General features: G+C 35.4%; 2 protein-coding genes across 3 annotated transcripts in view; one reads left to right on the forward strand and one right to left on the reverse strand.

The window, feature by feature from the left end:
- Positions 1 to 663: 663 nt before the first annotated feature.
- hpda (4-hydroxyphenylpyruvate dioxygenase a) lies at positions 664 to 10,907 on the reverse strand. The gene is made up of 15 exons (XM_087808113.1): positions 10,691 to 10,907; positions 7,979 to 8,142; positions 7,847 to 7,873; positions 7,720 to 7,782; positions 7,489 to 7,593; positions 7,377 to 7,419; positions 7,233 to 7,315; positions 6,095 to 6,184; positions 5,926 to 6,032; positions 4,602 to 4,679; positions 4,154 to 4,316; positions 3,379 to 3,450; positions 2,411 to 2,533; positions 2,229 to 2,345; positions 664 to 915 (listed from the first exon to the last, which is right to left on the reverse strand). The coding sequence occupies exons 1-15, from the start codon at positions 10,905 to 10,907 to the stop codon at positions 808 to 810; spliced, it is 1,560 nt and encodes a 519-aa protein (XP_087664239.1). The 3' UTR covers positions 664 to 807.
- Positions 10,908 to 10,910: 3 nt separating this feature from the next.
- The window catches only part of mtmr4 (myotubularin related protein 4), a 28,517-nt gene continuing 23,608 nt past the window's right edge, over positions 10,911 to 15,819 (forward strand). Inside the window, exons 1-2 of one of the 2 annotated variants that reach the window (XM_087806989.1) lie at positions 10,911 to 10,964; positions 14,060 to 14,151. In XM_087806989.1, the coding sequence (XP_087663115.1) occupies positions 14,149 to 14,151 (3 nt within the window). In that variant the 5' untranslated portion in view covers positions 10,911 to 10,964; positions 14,060 to 14,148. Of the gene's footprint in view, positions 10,969 to 14,059; positions 14,152 to 15,819 lie in introns of both variants that reach the window. The other variant, XM_087806990.1, reaches the window with a different exon arrangement.

The following is a 15,819-nucleotide window of genomic DNA, read 5'->3' on the forward strand; positions in this document are numbered from 1 at the left end:
AGCACGAAAATAAGCACTAAAAACAAACAAAAAAAAAGATTCACAGGAAAAACTGAAAAGAATTTGTACGAAAATAGAAAGCATTTCCCTGAAAAACTGAAAAAATGTTTGCAAAGAAAAGTGAAAATGAATGAGCAGAGAAAAACAGCAACATTATTATCAGTAAAACAAAAAAATAATAGCACAAAAAAAGAAGGAAATTAGCACCAAAAAAAAAACTAATTCAGAAGAAAACCGAGTAAAATTTGCAGAAAAATGAAAAGGAATAATTTGCATGAAAAACAGAAAAATAATAGCACAAAAAGAATTCAAAGGCTAATGTTACCCGATGTTTTTTTTTTCAAAACAAAAAACCTTGTTAGTTAACATGTAGAAAACACCTTGATAACAGAAGGAAACCAAAGTTCTTAAAGGAAAACCAATAAAACACACAGAGAGAAATTTGAGACCGAAAGAATCCAGGTGTAACGAACTCCATTTAAACAAGAGAAACCAGTCGGGAGCTCCTGCTGCTTCAGAGTTTTGATTAAATGTAGTTTGTTCATAAATTAAATCTGTTCCTGAGTACATTTGCTGACAGAGAGAATAACAATATAATCTCCTTGGCGGGGGTAATTACCTGTTAATAGAGAAGATTGAACCAAAGACCCTCAGAGACACATGTCAACATGCAGGAACATCTTTATTCGGCCAAACAGCAGCAACGATCTCAACTTGGCTTCAAGCGTATCTGATAACAGCCTGCAGTACACGTGCATCATACAGTGTCGATGTGATGGCAGCAGACAAAACAGTCTAAGTGCTCTGTCAGTTCTTGGCCAGCCCTCGGGGACTGAGCTCGGTGAGGTTCCCTCTGGCGTCCTGGTCCTTCTCGATGGCCTCGAACAGAGACTTGAAGTTTCCTGCCCCGAAGCCCTGAGAGCAGAAGACGCAGATGGTTAATCGTCCAGAGATCTGGTTTCTTCTGTCACTTTTCTCGGAGCATCTTGTCTTTCAGCACATCCTGGATAAATAGTGTTGATGCCGAACATCTGTCGGTTCTTCCCTGCAGCCCTGAGAACACGTATGTGACCCTCTATGAAGGTCAGCTCTTTAATGACGGTGCAGCCGTGTGGTTTCACCCACAGGTTTATGGTAAGATTATCTTAAGACAATAATAAGATTAATCTTTTTTTGCTTTGCAATGTTTTTCCCATAATACTGTATAAGTATTCAAGAGCACTGTAGATTTTTTTAAACATCATTTATCATTAACTTGAAAATATTCACTGCGTTAGTTCATTTTAGTGTTGCAATTATTCTTCCGGCCGCCAGATGGCAGTCATTGTGTCAAAGAAGAAATAATATTTGCCCGAAAAACAGCAAAAATAATAAAAAAGAAATAAACTGAAAAGAAATTTGCTTAAAAGAAAAGAGAGAAATTGGCTTTGAAAAAAAACATACAATTATTAGCGCGACACTTGAAGAAAATTTGCAAGTAAAGTAGAAAACAATTTACAGGAAACACAGAATATAATTGGTGAAAAAATGGAAAAATATTTGGCAGAAAACTTACAATATAATTTGCATGAAAAACTGATGAGAACTAGCACGAAAAAACCTTTAACGGTAAACAAAGGAAATAATTAGCACAAAAATAGAAAGCACTTACTTAAAAAACTAAAAAACGATTTGCCCGGAATACTGAAGAAAAATCAGCATGAAAAATTGACGAAAAATAAGCTTGAAAAGACAAAAACAAATCACAGGAAAAAAGAGAAATAATCTAGAAAAACTGAAAAATAATTTGCATGGAAAATGGACATTATTAGCACAAATAAAACGTAAGAAAATTAGCACGAAAAACAAAGTGGCACGGAAAACTAAAAAAAAATTAATAAACAATACCGAAAAAAATGTTAAGATTAAAAACAGAAAAATTAAGATGAAGGAAAAACATAATTCGCCCAAAAATAAAAAACCCAGAACGTTTGCACCTGCACTGCATGCTGGGACTTGTAGTATGACACAAGTACAAGTGACTGTGAGAGCTAATAGAAGTGAGCCTGCCTGGACAGAGTTCTGGTGCTACAGGGCGCAACACGAACCAGAGATCCCCCTCGTTCAGGCCTTTAATCAGCGGCTGTGATTGATTTACTCAAGTCTCCCCGGTGGGCGGCTGCTGCTCGCAGGTGTTCAGGGGAACATCACGACCTGCAGGGAACTGTTAAAACCTCCAGGTCACTTACAAAGTGGTTGTTCCTCTGGATGACCTCCAGGAAGAGCGTGGGTCGGTCCTGCACGGGTTTGGTGAAGATCTGGAGCAGGTAGCCGTTCTCGTCGTAGTCCACTAAGATTTTCAACTCCTGGAGAAAACCACCGGGATTTTAAGGAGGAGCCGGAGGAGTTAGAAAATAAAATCTCTCCTCACCTGTAGACGGTCCAGGTCCTCCTTCACCTTGATCTTGGCACTTTTAAGATTCTCCCGCAGGGACTCGTAGTAGGTGTCGGGAGCAGCGAGAAACTCCATCCCTCGGGCTCGCAGGTTGACGATCTGTGGACAGACGTCTGGAGATGAAGACGCAGGATTGATGGACCTGAAAAAAATCTCTATTTGAAGATGTTTAATAGCTTCGTTCCTTTTCTTCCTGTTTGAACCTTTTATGTAAGAGGAGTCTTTTCATGTGGAGGTCGAAGCCTTGATTCATTATTTTTAAAATGTTTTCTTCATTTAAAAAAATGTGTTTAATCAAAGCTAAATTTGTTTAATCAAAACTGCGATTTTTAATTTAATAATAAAATAACAAATCTACCTTTGAATACAAATATAGTTGATTCTTTGGAGTTACATTTGTTTCTTAATTATTCTGTACAATAAAAATACGTTAAGTTTAAAAAAAAAAAGAAGATTCAATCAGAAAGATTATATTTAGTTAAAAAGAAATATCTTCAATTAAATAAATTTGCTTAATCAAGAAAATATTTTCAATTAAAGAAAAATTCTTGAATTAAACTTTTTTTCAAAAAAAGGTTCTTCAAAAAAGTAATATTTTTAATTTAAAAAAAAGTTTAAATTAAAAAAGATAAATCACAAAATAATAACAAAAAAAAAACAAAAAAAATCCTTTATTTCTTTGTCCTTTTATGCATAAATATTTCCCGCCAGAATAATTAGATTCAATATTTTTAATAAAAGGTTAATAAATGTTGTAAGTAAGTAAGTAAGTAAGTAATAAGTATTTATAGAGACCTTTTTAAGACCAGGGTCACAAAGAGCTATTTAGGTTTATCTTTGATCTTTTTCCATCACATTTTGCTCTTCCTGCTTTATGATGAAATAGATCCTTCTGGGTTCGACTAGTGATGCCTGTTGATGGAGGCGGAGAGAGAGAGACTCACAGCTTGGATGATGTCTGAGGTGTTGAGGGCGATGTGTTGGACGCCTGGTCCACCGTTGTAGTCCACGTATTCCTGCCAGATGAAGAGACGGTTCAGATAGATATATATAAAGATATATATAAAGATATATATAAAGATATATGTAAAGATATATATAAAGATATATGTAAAGATATATATAAAGATATATATAAAGATATATGTAAAGATATATATAAAGATATATGTAAAGATATATATAAAGATATATATAAAGATATATGTAAAGATATATATAAAGATATATATAAAGATATATATAAAGATATATGTAAAGATATATATAAAGATATATATAAAGATATATATAAAGATATATATATAAATATATATATATGTAAAGATATATATATATAAATATATATATGTAAAGATATATATAAAGATATATATATAAATATATATATATATAAATATATACAGTATATGTAAAGATATATATGTAAAGATATATATATAAAGATATATATAAAGATATATATAAAGATATATAAAGATATATATAAATATATATATATAAAGATATATATAAAGATATATAAAGATATATATATAAATATATATATGTAAAGATATATATAATGATATATATATAGAGATATATAAAGATATATATATAAAGATATATATAATGATATATATAATGATATATATATAGAGAGAGATATATAAAGATATATATATAAAGATATATATAAAGTTCATGATGATGACGGTCAAGTGCGTGAGCTCGGACCTGGATCTGCGACAGCTTCTTGCCCATGGCCGGTTCGTTGATGGGCATCTTGATGGTCTCCTCGTAGTTGGTGACCACGATGGACCTCAGCGAGCTGTACTGCGTGTGGATCTGCTTGTCGTCGATGGACCAGAACCGGTGGAACATCAAACAATCTCGATACCTTTTTTCGGATCAGAACAATAATCACTCGTTATCTTGACCTCGTGGTGAACTTTGCGTTGGAAACCCGAGGTTAACCAAATCAGAGTTCATAGTGTCGTCACTGCAGGTTGTGTTTACTCAAGCCCGCCCTGTGTGTGTGTGTGTGTGTGTGTGTGTGTGTGTGTGTGTGTGTGTGTGTGTGTGTGTGTGTGTGTGTGTGTGTGTGTGTGTGTGTGTGTGTGTGTGTGTGTGTGTGTGTGTGTGTGTGTGTGTGTGTGTGTACGTGAGCAGCAGCACGACTCACCAGTCTGACACTGGCACCATTTGCTCGTCTGGCTGGTTTCCCACGACGTGATCGATAAAGCGCAGACCTGCAGGAGGACTGACAGGAAGTGGATTTATGCAAATGTTTTTGTTAATTAAATAAACGTCATCATTTAGACGAACCTGTAGGTGGCGACGCGTTTAAAAAATATTGCATTTCATTTAAATGATCGAGGAATCAATAGAGAAAAAAAATTTAAAACAAATAAGTGTTACTACTTTTATGGTGTTTTATAATGGAGGAATATTGAATTAATTTAAAGACAAAAAGAAAAATCCTATTTTTCGGGTTTATTTTATTGGGGGGGTTGTTTTTTTTTGACATTGTACTAAAAAGAAATTCCACTATGTTTATTTTCTTACTTTTTTTCTGTATTTTTGTATATTTAAATACTGCAGTGGTATCCTAATCATAAGCACCAAAAATAAAAATGTCGCATGAAAAATGGAAAGAAAATTAACAAAAATGTTCTTTCTCCTTCTTCTATTTTCAGTGCTAGATATTTTCCCACCCTTTTTTTTCGGAACTCTTTTTTTTTTTGAATGGTCAAGACACTCGAGCTGTAGAATTATTGCATAACAGCAAGAAAAAAGAAAAAGAAAAGTAAGAAAACCAGACAAAAATTGCAAAACAAAACGGAATTTATCCATCACAAAAAAATGAATTTTTCCACTTAAAAATGTAAATAATTAGCACGGAAAGCAGAAAAATAAATAATGTGGATAAAAATTAAAAACGATAGCATGAAAAACAGAAAGATTATAAAGGTTAAAAAAAAAAAAAAAATTAGCAAAAAAAAAGAAGAATAAATAACAATAAAAAATTAATGATTTTCACAATCAACATAAAGCAATTATAATGAAAAACAGAAAAAACACCAATAAAAATGCTTTAAAAAAAACCTGAGAAATGAATCGCAATCTGCAGTAAAGAAAAAATGTAAAAAAGATTTGAATGACAAACTGAAGAATTTGCACAAAAAACACGAAGATCATTCGCACGCAATCTGAATAATAAATAGCACAGAAATCTGAAAACCATTGGGGTGAAAAACAGAAGAATATTTTGCTCGAAAAACAGAAAGAAATTCCCCAAAAAACCAACTAATACATATTTTATTAGCGTAAGAAATGAGAATAAATAAATAAACAGGATTATGAATGCAACACGCTTCTCTTAATCATGAATTTATAATAAAAATCCTTATTATATCATAATAAAAACTACATTAATCAAGTGATAATGGTTCATAAATCACGTGACAATTGTTACTAACATTAGATGTAAATACATATTAACTCACAGCTGGGCCAGCAGGGGGTCTCTGAAAAGGGGCTCCTTGTATCCGGGCAGGAAAAGTCCCTTGTAGGGTCCCAGGTACTCAATCAAAGTGTGGGTCGTGTCCCCGTACTGTGGACGACAGGTCAGGAAAAAATAACTTAAATTAAAAATAACTTTAACTTTCCACTCACCGTCTGGACCACGGCGTACTTGACCCTCCCGTGACTGTCCTGCTCCACCCAGGGCTCCTTCACGATCGCTGCCCCTCGGTCCCGCGCTGTCTGCGCCAGGGGCCAAAGGTCAGAGGTCAACGGTGTGAGAAGGCATCTAGGGCGTCATCTAGTGGCCAGTGTTAGTAACTGTCTGCTCGTCAAATTATTAACCCGTTTGGAAGAAGAAGAAAAAAAAAAATACACAATCGATCTGAAACTTGTATTTATTTAAACTCTGACCCCAGTACAGAGTTCAGGGAACCGCAACAACATGTTTCTCCCTCGATTACCAATTTATAATAACAAATAAAAACCATTCACTTTGAACCTAAAATACTTTCAAATACACTTGATTTTTATTGATTTATATATTTTTATCTAAATAATTGTATTTAAATAATTGTTTAAAACCTAGAACGTTTCAGGATAAACATGTTTTTTTGTTATAAGAGTTCAATGAGTATTAGTCCTTATTTAATACTAATAGATAATTAATGAATTACTAGGAATCGCGAGTGTAACTTTTTCTTTTTAGTTTTTTTTTTAACTAAAAGCCATAAGTGCAAGAATGTACATAAATATTATTTAATTAAATTCATTTAGAAATAAACATCACGTAAAACCTATGAACTGTGTCCTTCTAAAAATAAACTGAACTAAACTGAACTGAATAATATAAATGAATTAAAATCGATAAATGTATATCATCTTAAACTATATTATTATTAAAATAATAAAAACAAACATTAAAACAATATATATTGTCCACTTATAATAACAATAAGGAATTAATTGTCTTAAATAATATTGTATGTGTAATATCTTTGTTTGTGAGTCTTTTAAATATCATTCTTTTGTGGTCATACATGTTGTTTTTTTGGGAAATTGAATTGTATACATATATAGATAGATAGATATATAGATATAGATATGGATAATCTAACCTTTCATTTGTGTGACAAAAATAATGACAATATGTGAAGTTTTTCTGTGATATATGGAAAATAAAATTACACTCACATAGAAAAATTATTCTGATGCAACAAATGAAATAATTAAAAACGATCAACTCTGTTATCAACTCTGATGTTGACGACGCACAGAAAACAATCCTTACCTTGACGAGGAAATCACAATCCTCCACCTGAAAGGCGATATCTTTCACGCCGTCTCCGTGCTTCATGAGGTGTCGACCCAACTCTGTGGAGACACAACATGTAGAACAAGTATTCTGACATGAAAAAAACAACACAACTCAAACCTTCATTTCCAGGGTTTAGCGGCGACTCAAAGGTAAAAACAATCTGAAAGAAGAGATGAACGGGAGCGTAAATGTGGATTTAATACTAAAAGAACCCCATTTTTCTTCGTACTTTATCCTGCTTGATGACGTGAGTGACCACGTCTCGGCTGCCGGTCTCTAGACCTTTGTAGGCCAAAGCCTCGAAGCCCATTTTGTCGCAGTAGAACGACGCCGCCTGAAGAAGACGTGCTTTTTAACTTCACATCTTTGGAGATATTTCAGTTTGTTTTGCACTTTTTCTCTCGTCGTAGATCAATCTTGTGACTCAAATTGACCCGATTATTAATTATTTGCCACCGACCTGTTTGGCGTTGCCGACCCAGAAGGTCACATGATGAAACCGGACAAACTTTCCCCTTTGGTGCTGCAACAACATTTCAAATGTTTAACCAAATATATATATTTTTAAATCTATTTTTAATTCTTACCTTCTCTCCTTTATCTGTATAAGTGGTCTGAAAGAGAGGAAAGAAAATCTAGGTCAATATTTGATCATCAGTCACTGGGAATAATAAAAAAAACTTTATTTAATTGTCCTCGGCGACGCTGGAGTCTCTTACCATGCTGGGATCGTAGATGGCGTCGCTGTTCTGAACCAAAATGATCCAAATCTGAGTGACGGTTGGATGACGTGCGGATAAGTACTGGCCCCGGCGAAGGGCCACGATTGGTCGGTAAATCCTACACCCACATGTCCGCCCTCCTTGATCCCGCTGCACTCTGGCTGGAATAAAAGGTTCAACATCACTGTGGTCTCTTCACTGTTTTGGTCTGAAGTGTGCTGGAGGGTCCGTCTGATTTTTGAGGGTCCCCTGCATCCCGTGACTCCATTTTGGATGAGGGGTGTCCGACTAGATAATACAAGAGCCCAGGATACGTTGTATGTAAAGTTAAGGTTATTTGTAAAGATCTTTCTAGACCAGGCTCACAAAGCGCTTGAACAATCAAAATATATACTTTAAAAGATCAGGACACATGAGACAAACACAGGAGTCCCAACTCAGGGAAAACCCTGCACAAATAAGAATGTCTTAAGATGTTTCTTGAAGGCCCGAGCCCGAGCTGGGGTGTAAGTCTGGATCAGATCACTGATGGAAGGTCTGACCATGAATGGATCTGAAAGTAAGAACCAGAATTTTAAAGTTGATCCTGAAAGAAACTGGCAGCCAGTGAAGAGTTTTAAGGATCGGAGAAATGTGAGTTCTTCTACTAGAGCGGCTCAGAATTCTCGCAGCAGAGTTCTGTATGAACTGCAGGCGAGACAGATCCTTCTTGTTGAGACACCAAAATAAACCGTTACAATAGTTTAAACGAGACTGGAACAAACACATGGATTATAAACTCCAGATCGTGTTTTGACATCATTTTTCTAGGCAACAATTCATTATTTTTTAATTCCCTTGATTAATCACGATTAATCGTATACGCAGAATCCAGCAATGAGTCAAAAGAAGTGTAAAGTGCACTCATGTGAACTCTTTCCCTGTCCTAGTATCCATCAAAACTGTTTTACAGTTTCTGTAAAATTGTTCTTATCCCTCATATCTATTCCTTATCTTATCTTCGACACTAACATCCTTATAGGTCATCGATTGATTTTGAAACCATCCGGTGAGTCACATAAAATGATAATAATGACTCTACAGTTATTATTATGGATCGTTACATTTAATTGTATTCATTTTTTTAATTCGTTTTTCTGTTGTTGGTATAGTACAACTTTATTTTTTACTGTTGTTATTACTATTATTATTTCTTTGTCGTTATTGTTTGTTTTATTCAGGTGGTGGGGGGTGGGGGGTGATTATTGTAAATGATAATAAATAATAATAATTGTATTTATTAACACTTATTAAAACACACAAATACCCTTTACAAACAGTGGTACATGAATAAATATATTATTAAAAAATATATATGATTTAAAGAGTTTTTAAAGTTTCAGTCGTAGGCAGCAACAGGAGATCAGACAAGTTGTGGAAATAAGTATAATGTTATCAGAATGTTTAATTGTTAAATATTTTAAATGTTGAGACTTGGATTTTTTTATTGAAATGTTGTTGGTTTCTTTAGGCATTAAATATTTATATCATTTATATCATTTATGTATTTAAAGGTTGAATGTCTTCTTTTTTTTTAATAATTGAAAAAAATCTTCTTTTTTTTATGAATCCTTTTTCTTTCGCATAAGGTTTGTTATTATTCAATAATTCAAAAAAGAAGGTTTCTTAACCTAATATTTTTCAAATCTGTAGCCTGTTGAATTCAATACAAAAATCGTGATATAATAGTGTCACCAGACAATGGTGAGTTTAAAAGGCTAACAATTGAAAATAATCGAATTCTAATTTAATTTTTGAGTTATTCATAAAGGAATATCGAGCTATATGTTTTAAATATATATATATCGAAGATTTTCGACATTTATTTTTACTTGAATTGTTAATACACAAAAATAAATTCAATATTTTATTTGTTTTATTTTATTAAACTATTAAAGGAAAAGCAGTGTTTTAAGAAAGCAACATTTCAATTTAAATGAATTACAAGTTTAAAATTAAATGATTTGATGTAAAATACTTCCAAATATAGGGTGATTTTATTTCTCTCGATTATTTAGGCAAATGACGGATTTTTAAATGTTCATAACAAGATAATTACCTAAAATAAGAAAATATCGTTTTAACAGTACAGATGCTCAATGTGAAGATCCACGTTTGTCCAGCAGAGGGAGTTATATCGCGTGGCATAAACTGAACAGTCGCAGATATTCTAGTACAGAACGTTCTATTCTAAAGCTGTTAGTGCGACTCTAGGTGTGTTTGAGTCACTCGGCGAAAGTTACAGAAAAAAGCATAAATATTGTTGAATTTAATAAAAGCGTCTCGTTATCTACTTCCACAATCGTTGCGTCAAGTTTGCGCAGCTGTGAAAAAGGACAAAGGGTTCAAACACGCAGACGATCTCGGGGTCAAAGTTCAGCCGTGCTGTCGTTGATAGATGGTGGAGGGCGTTTGAGGACAGATGCAGACAGGAATAGGTCACAGCCTCGCTGACACGCCTTGCTCAATAACTGCGGCACGTTACTACCCGCCCATGACCTTTGACACGAAATCATTCATCCCGACTGATTCAATTGAGATTTATTTAATTAAAGTTATTAAAAATTATTAATTTACTGTAACAACTTTGTGTTTGTATTAAAATCGCAAAAGGCGGTTTATAATAAAAAATGTTTTATTTACAGTATTATTGTGCGGGAGCGCACGTACCGCGCTGTGGATGTGTAGTTTTTGCCGCGCTGTGAATTTCTATTGGTCCGCACCGGATGTGTAGGGGGCGCTGATTGGTGCTCGTGTAGGTGTGTTTGATTCCCCCGCTCCAAGTGTTCTCGTCGCGGATTGGCCGCCGCCGCCGCCGTCGCGCCGCCCGTTCCCATTGGTCCGTTTCCCGCTCGCCCATTGGCGGACACCGCTGTCCGTGACACATGAATGCGGAAGTGGGACACACTACTGAGTCACCGTTGTGTCAGCTGATTCTTTCTAAGTGAGTAACTCGATTTTTAAAAACTGTCAAAATGTCCGAATTCTTGTCAATTTACTGTCGTGTGACACGCGTGTTGTTCGCGAGCGTGACACTTGTTCCGTGCGTTGTCGCGTCGCGTCGGAAAGATGTGCAAATGTTGCCCAAAAAGCTGCCGTGGCTAACGGGTGGCTAGCGCGATGCTAACGTATGAAAGTACCGCACACACACACACACACACACACTTTCGGTTTGCGAGGGAGTTGCCGCTGAGCTTTTGTAGCTTTCCAGCTGAGAGGCTGTCGACGACTTTCACTTTCACTTAATAAGTCTCACAACTTTTGTCTTGCTTTAAGTCCACACCTGTTGTGTGTCTATTGTTTTATTCCGCTGGTGAAAATGTACATTTCTATGCAACCATGTTGAAGCAAACATGAGATAATATTGAAGCCTGACTCCAGAGTATTTGATGTACCATCACCACAGTAGTGCTCACTACATACAAAGCTTATTTATTTCTTGTTTAATACAGTTTATGTTGTGCAGAAAAATCTGATTTTGATCATCTTCATCATCTGGCATTAGTGTTGATCATTGATCTTTATTATAGCTTTATTTTACGTGTGTAATACATGTATATCCCTATTTAAATTCCTCAGTTTAAACTATTTTATTGGTTTAATAATCTAATAATTCATTGGGTTTGTTCTGAATTCCATCACTGCAAAACTGTGATTTTTTTTAACAGATTATTTCAATTTTGTGTCTTCCTGAAACTGATATTAATGTCTTGCTTCTCCTTCGTGATCACTATGTCAGTTTGTGTTCGGTTTGGTTTTAATGTGACAAGACCTTTTTATTAAAATGCTTATTTATTTTTAATTGTCATAAGACAGGAGTGGGCTGTCACACCCTCCCCCCCAGAGGCCATATATATATATGTGTATATATGTATATGTATATGTATATGTATATATATATATATATGTATGTATGTGTATATATATATATATATATATGTGTGTGTATATATATATATATATATATATATATATATATATATGTGTGTGTTGTGAGGAATGTAAATGAAAAGATGGAAGAGGCTTCTAGTAGGAGCTTGAATATGAATGGAAAAACGTATATATATTTTTTATTAATTGGATTAAATCATTCATCTTCTTATCTTTAAAAACGTATATATTTCTGCACCAAAAATACCTGATGCAATGTGTAGTGATGACATCATAATTATTTTTTTTTTCATTGGATTATGCAATATTTCATTTCAAATACATGTCATTTTGAATTATGATTATACAACTAAATCAATTAAAAAATGGACAATTAATACAAACACACTAAAAAACTCTTTAATGAGTTAAATAATGAAATTGTTTACCATTAGTAACAAATGTATTATATGGGACCTTTTATGAGGGCCAGGTAAATGCAGTAAGAGGGCCACATTTGTCTGTTACAAGAATGACTTGCTGCTTGTCATGACATGACTGGGTCACTCAGACAAATATGTTTTTACTTAGGCTCACTTTGCACACACCCAACAGGAAATATGCTACTAGTATATCAACATTAATGAAATATTTGAAATAGATTCGGGTCATTTTAATTCATTGTGACAGTTGTAGACAATGGGTTCTATAAATACTTTATCATGCTATATTTTATTGGTAATAAAGGGCAAACTTCTGCTGAGGCTTTATTGTCTCACTATTATTGTTTTTGTGAGCAGACGTGCTCAACTCTGAATCATTTTCAACTTTGATCGACAGGCTGTAGGGAACTCAATATTGAGTAAGTTGATAATAATGAACAATTATAATTGACAAATTGATCTATTAATGTTTTAATATTAACCCTCCTTTTGAGCTGTATCACGGATACAATCATTATTATTGTCAATATAATTGATTTAATCGAATAGATACAAGGGGAAGGCAAACTAACCACCTCTTTCTCTGTAGCTTCCTACCACGTTGTAAAGCCTGAGTGGGAGGGTGAAGTTGTAAGCTACAGCGACACGCACACACACAGACACAGACACACAAACTGGAGAGCGAGGAAGAGGGATCAGGAGGTGTGTCATGCATCGGGTTACAAACCAGAATGTGTTTAGAAGACTACGAGTACCTTGCAACTTCAATTAATCCGCCAATCTTTGACAAATCTATATGAGTTCTTCACCTTCTTTGCGACCATAACGCGACTTAAAAAGAAGTTTGGTAAGTTGATCTTTTTTATATTTGGTGCCGTGTGCAGAAGGGGGTGTGTCGGGGGGGAAAAGAAAGGCTGAATGACAGACGGAGACATGCTCTTACCTGGGGAAAAAAACCCTCACACATAACTTGAGTATTATTAGAAACGCTGACTTGACTCTGAGTGTATGTTTGTGGTAGTCGTGGGTGTGTTTATGCTTTGTTTTCATGTTCCGTTGACTGAAAAAAGCTTGTATATGAACCGAAGACCGACCGCTGGCACAGGTTCCCTTCTTCACTGGAGGAAGTAGTTGTGTCACGTTGCATTGAGTTGAAACTAAGTGGCACAACTTTGATATCCAGGATCATAGAAAATGTCATACTTAATGGCAGGAGGAACATGTCGAGGGTATAAGTGCATGTTTTTAAAAAAAAAAAGATGTGGAATTTGTCCTTGCATTTAATCAGTTATGGGAATCAATTCAAGTCCTGATAATCCCACTTGGAATGTTTGAGTTTGGCTTTTCTTCTAAATACCACTAGATTGTTGGTTCCAAGGTTTCCACCAAGATCTTGCATATCAGTGTTGTGTGCGTCTGGGTGTGTATGCGCACAGTGTGCTATTGTGTGTTTATAGTGACTTAACCTGATTTACAGAACCAGCTTCTTGCCCAGGGAAACTTCTAATGGTGGGAGTTGTCAGAGATTGTTTATCGACGGACAAACAAAAATCATTACTGTGAAGCTTGTTTATCTGTTTTTTTTCCCCCCATATGGAGTTCTATATCTCTCTCTGTCTGTTGTACTTTAGACTCGGAGTTGTTGGTTTTTTTTAGTTCTGCCACTCATCTCTACTCTACCCCACACACCCCATGACTGAAGGTACTGTTTTTTTTATGTTGGCAGGAACGATTCCTGGCACGGCCAAGCCCAGCAGGCAGAAGGGAGGGATCTGCTAAGGAGCACCTGTACTGTCTATAACACTCGCTGGCAGCATGGTAAGCCAATCAAAATAATGGGCCGGGCTTGATTCTTTTTTCATTGTAATGATTACTGTTTATTCTCTTTTTATCTGAGCCCAGTACGGAGGGTAACCATTAACCACACAATGACACCGTTGTGCATCTTGAACATGCAGTTTATCGTCTTAAGTTACCTTCCAAACGGTTATATTATGAATTCATGCAGTCATTTTTTCGTACATAAAAAAACGACAAACAAACATCAAAAGTAAATGCTTGCTGTCCACCTTTTGAGGACGTTTGTTTTCTTTCTAAAAACGATTCATAATCGTATGGAAACAAGTACAGTTTGGGCACCAAAACTTTACTTTTTTTGGCGCTCATGTGATCCTATCTTTTTCAGCCATAAGATACTTTGTAAATAAAGTTCAGTCACAATTCTTGATTTATTTGTTGGTCTAAACTGTCTACAAATGTGATGAATTATGTGTTTTAAGTGGACTGGGTGATGTCTCCGTTCTGCTCCAGATCAGATCTGAAGTACGTTTAAAACATCCAAATGTCATCATTTATAGTTTCTAGAGAATCTGAAATGATATTCTGAATAATATAACATGTAATGAAAAGATTGAGGAGGAGCAAGAGTTATAAATACATGTGTGTAGATCCATGTTTACTGCATGTTTTCAACTTTGAGGTGGACGGCACCTCTTCTGATCGTACTTCAATAGCTTGGCCTAAAGGGTTCCACTATGGTGATGAAAGGGAAATAAAAAAAAGTGGACTATTCATAGATCTCTGGTTTACTTGCTGTTTAATGAGCTGACAAAGCTCTGCAGTTACAAGTCCACACTTGTTGGTGACAGTTTAATGTGAGACTCTAGAGCTACAAATAAGCAAATGCATTTTTTTTCTGTTTCCCTAAATGACCTCCAAGGTTGATGATAAAAAATAAAAATATTAGACCCAAAGTGATCAGCAAGGTCGAAGAAAACGAGTGTTTTCTTAGTTTTTATTGAACTCAATTATGCTGGCTCGCCAATAATGGGCCAAGCCAGGCATTTATTTTGGGCTTAACATCTAGAAATAACCTTTACTTACTCACATCTTCTGATAATGTGAACATCTGAACGTGAATGTTTTTGTTATTAACATTCGAGAAATCTTATTAATATTTAAATGGACATGTGTTTGTGCTGTAACACCGTATGAAACGAATGGTAATAACAAATGTGTCAAACGGTCGACCGGTTGTGTCAAAAGATAACGGTGCAGTGGAAATTTGGGTCTTTTCTCAGGTGGGATTGGTAGTCTTATGTTCCCGCGTTGTGTTCCACAGGTAATCTGATACTGATAATCCGATCTCGTGAAGCAGTGTTTAATTGCCTCCCGGGCCGCTTAAACAATTCAGAAGTGTTCCGCTCGCATTGTCCGCTCGTGCTGTCGCTTCGTTAGCGAGGCGAGCGTGGAAACCATGACAATGGTGTTGTCTTACACGGCTCTCTCGGCCTCTGACGCCGCGCACACCTAGATTATTAGGAATAGATTTTCCATGACTCGTGATGCCCTTTCCTTTCCCGAGAACTTCGCTTCCATTTCCATCCAGCCATCCACGTTTTAACTGCTTATCTGAGATCAGGTTGAGGGGGCAGCAGCCGGAGCAAAGGATCCCAACAAACTGATGTTTTTGACAGTCAATCTCAT

Source organism: Callionymus lyra, chromosome 14, assembly GCF_982586985.1.
Source record: "Callionymus lyra chromosome 14, fCalLyr1.hap1.1, whole genome shotgun sequence".
Taxonomy (NCBI): Eukaryota; Metazoa; Chordata; class Actinopteri; order Syngnathiformes; family Callionymidae; genus Callionymus; species Callionymus lyra.

Bases quoted from the DNA above. Each gene is read 5' to 3' on its own strand.
- hpda (XM_087808113.1), bottom strand. From the start codon at position 10,907: ATGTGTCACGGACAGCGGTGTCCGCCAATGGGCGAGCGGGAAACGGAC. The intron at 7,316-7,376 runs GTTTGAGTTGTG...GTGTCTCCACAG, and splicing joins GCTAAACCCTGGAAATGAAG to AGTTGGGTCGACACCTCATG. The intron at 6,185-7,232 runs GTAAGGATTGTT...CCCCTGGCGCAG, and splicing joins ATTGTGATTTCCTCGTCAAG to ACAGCGCGGGACCGAGGGGC.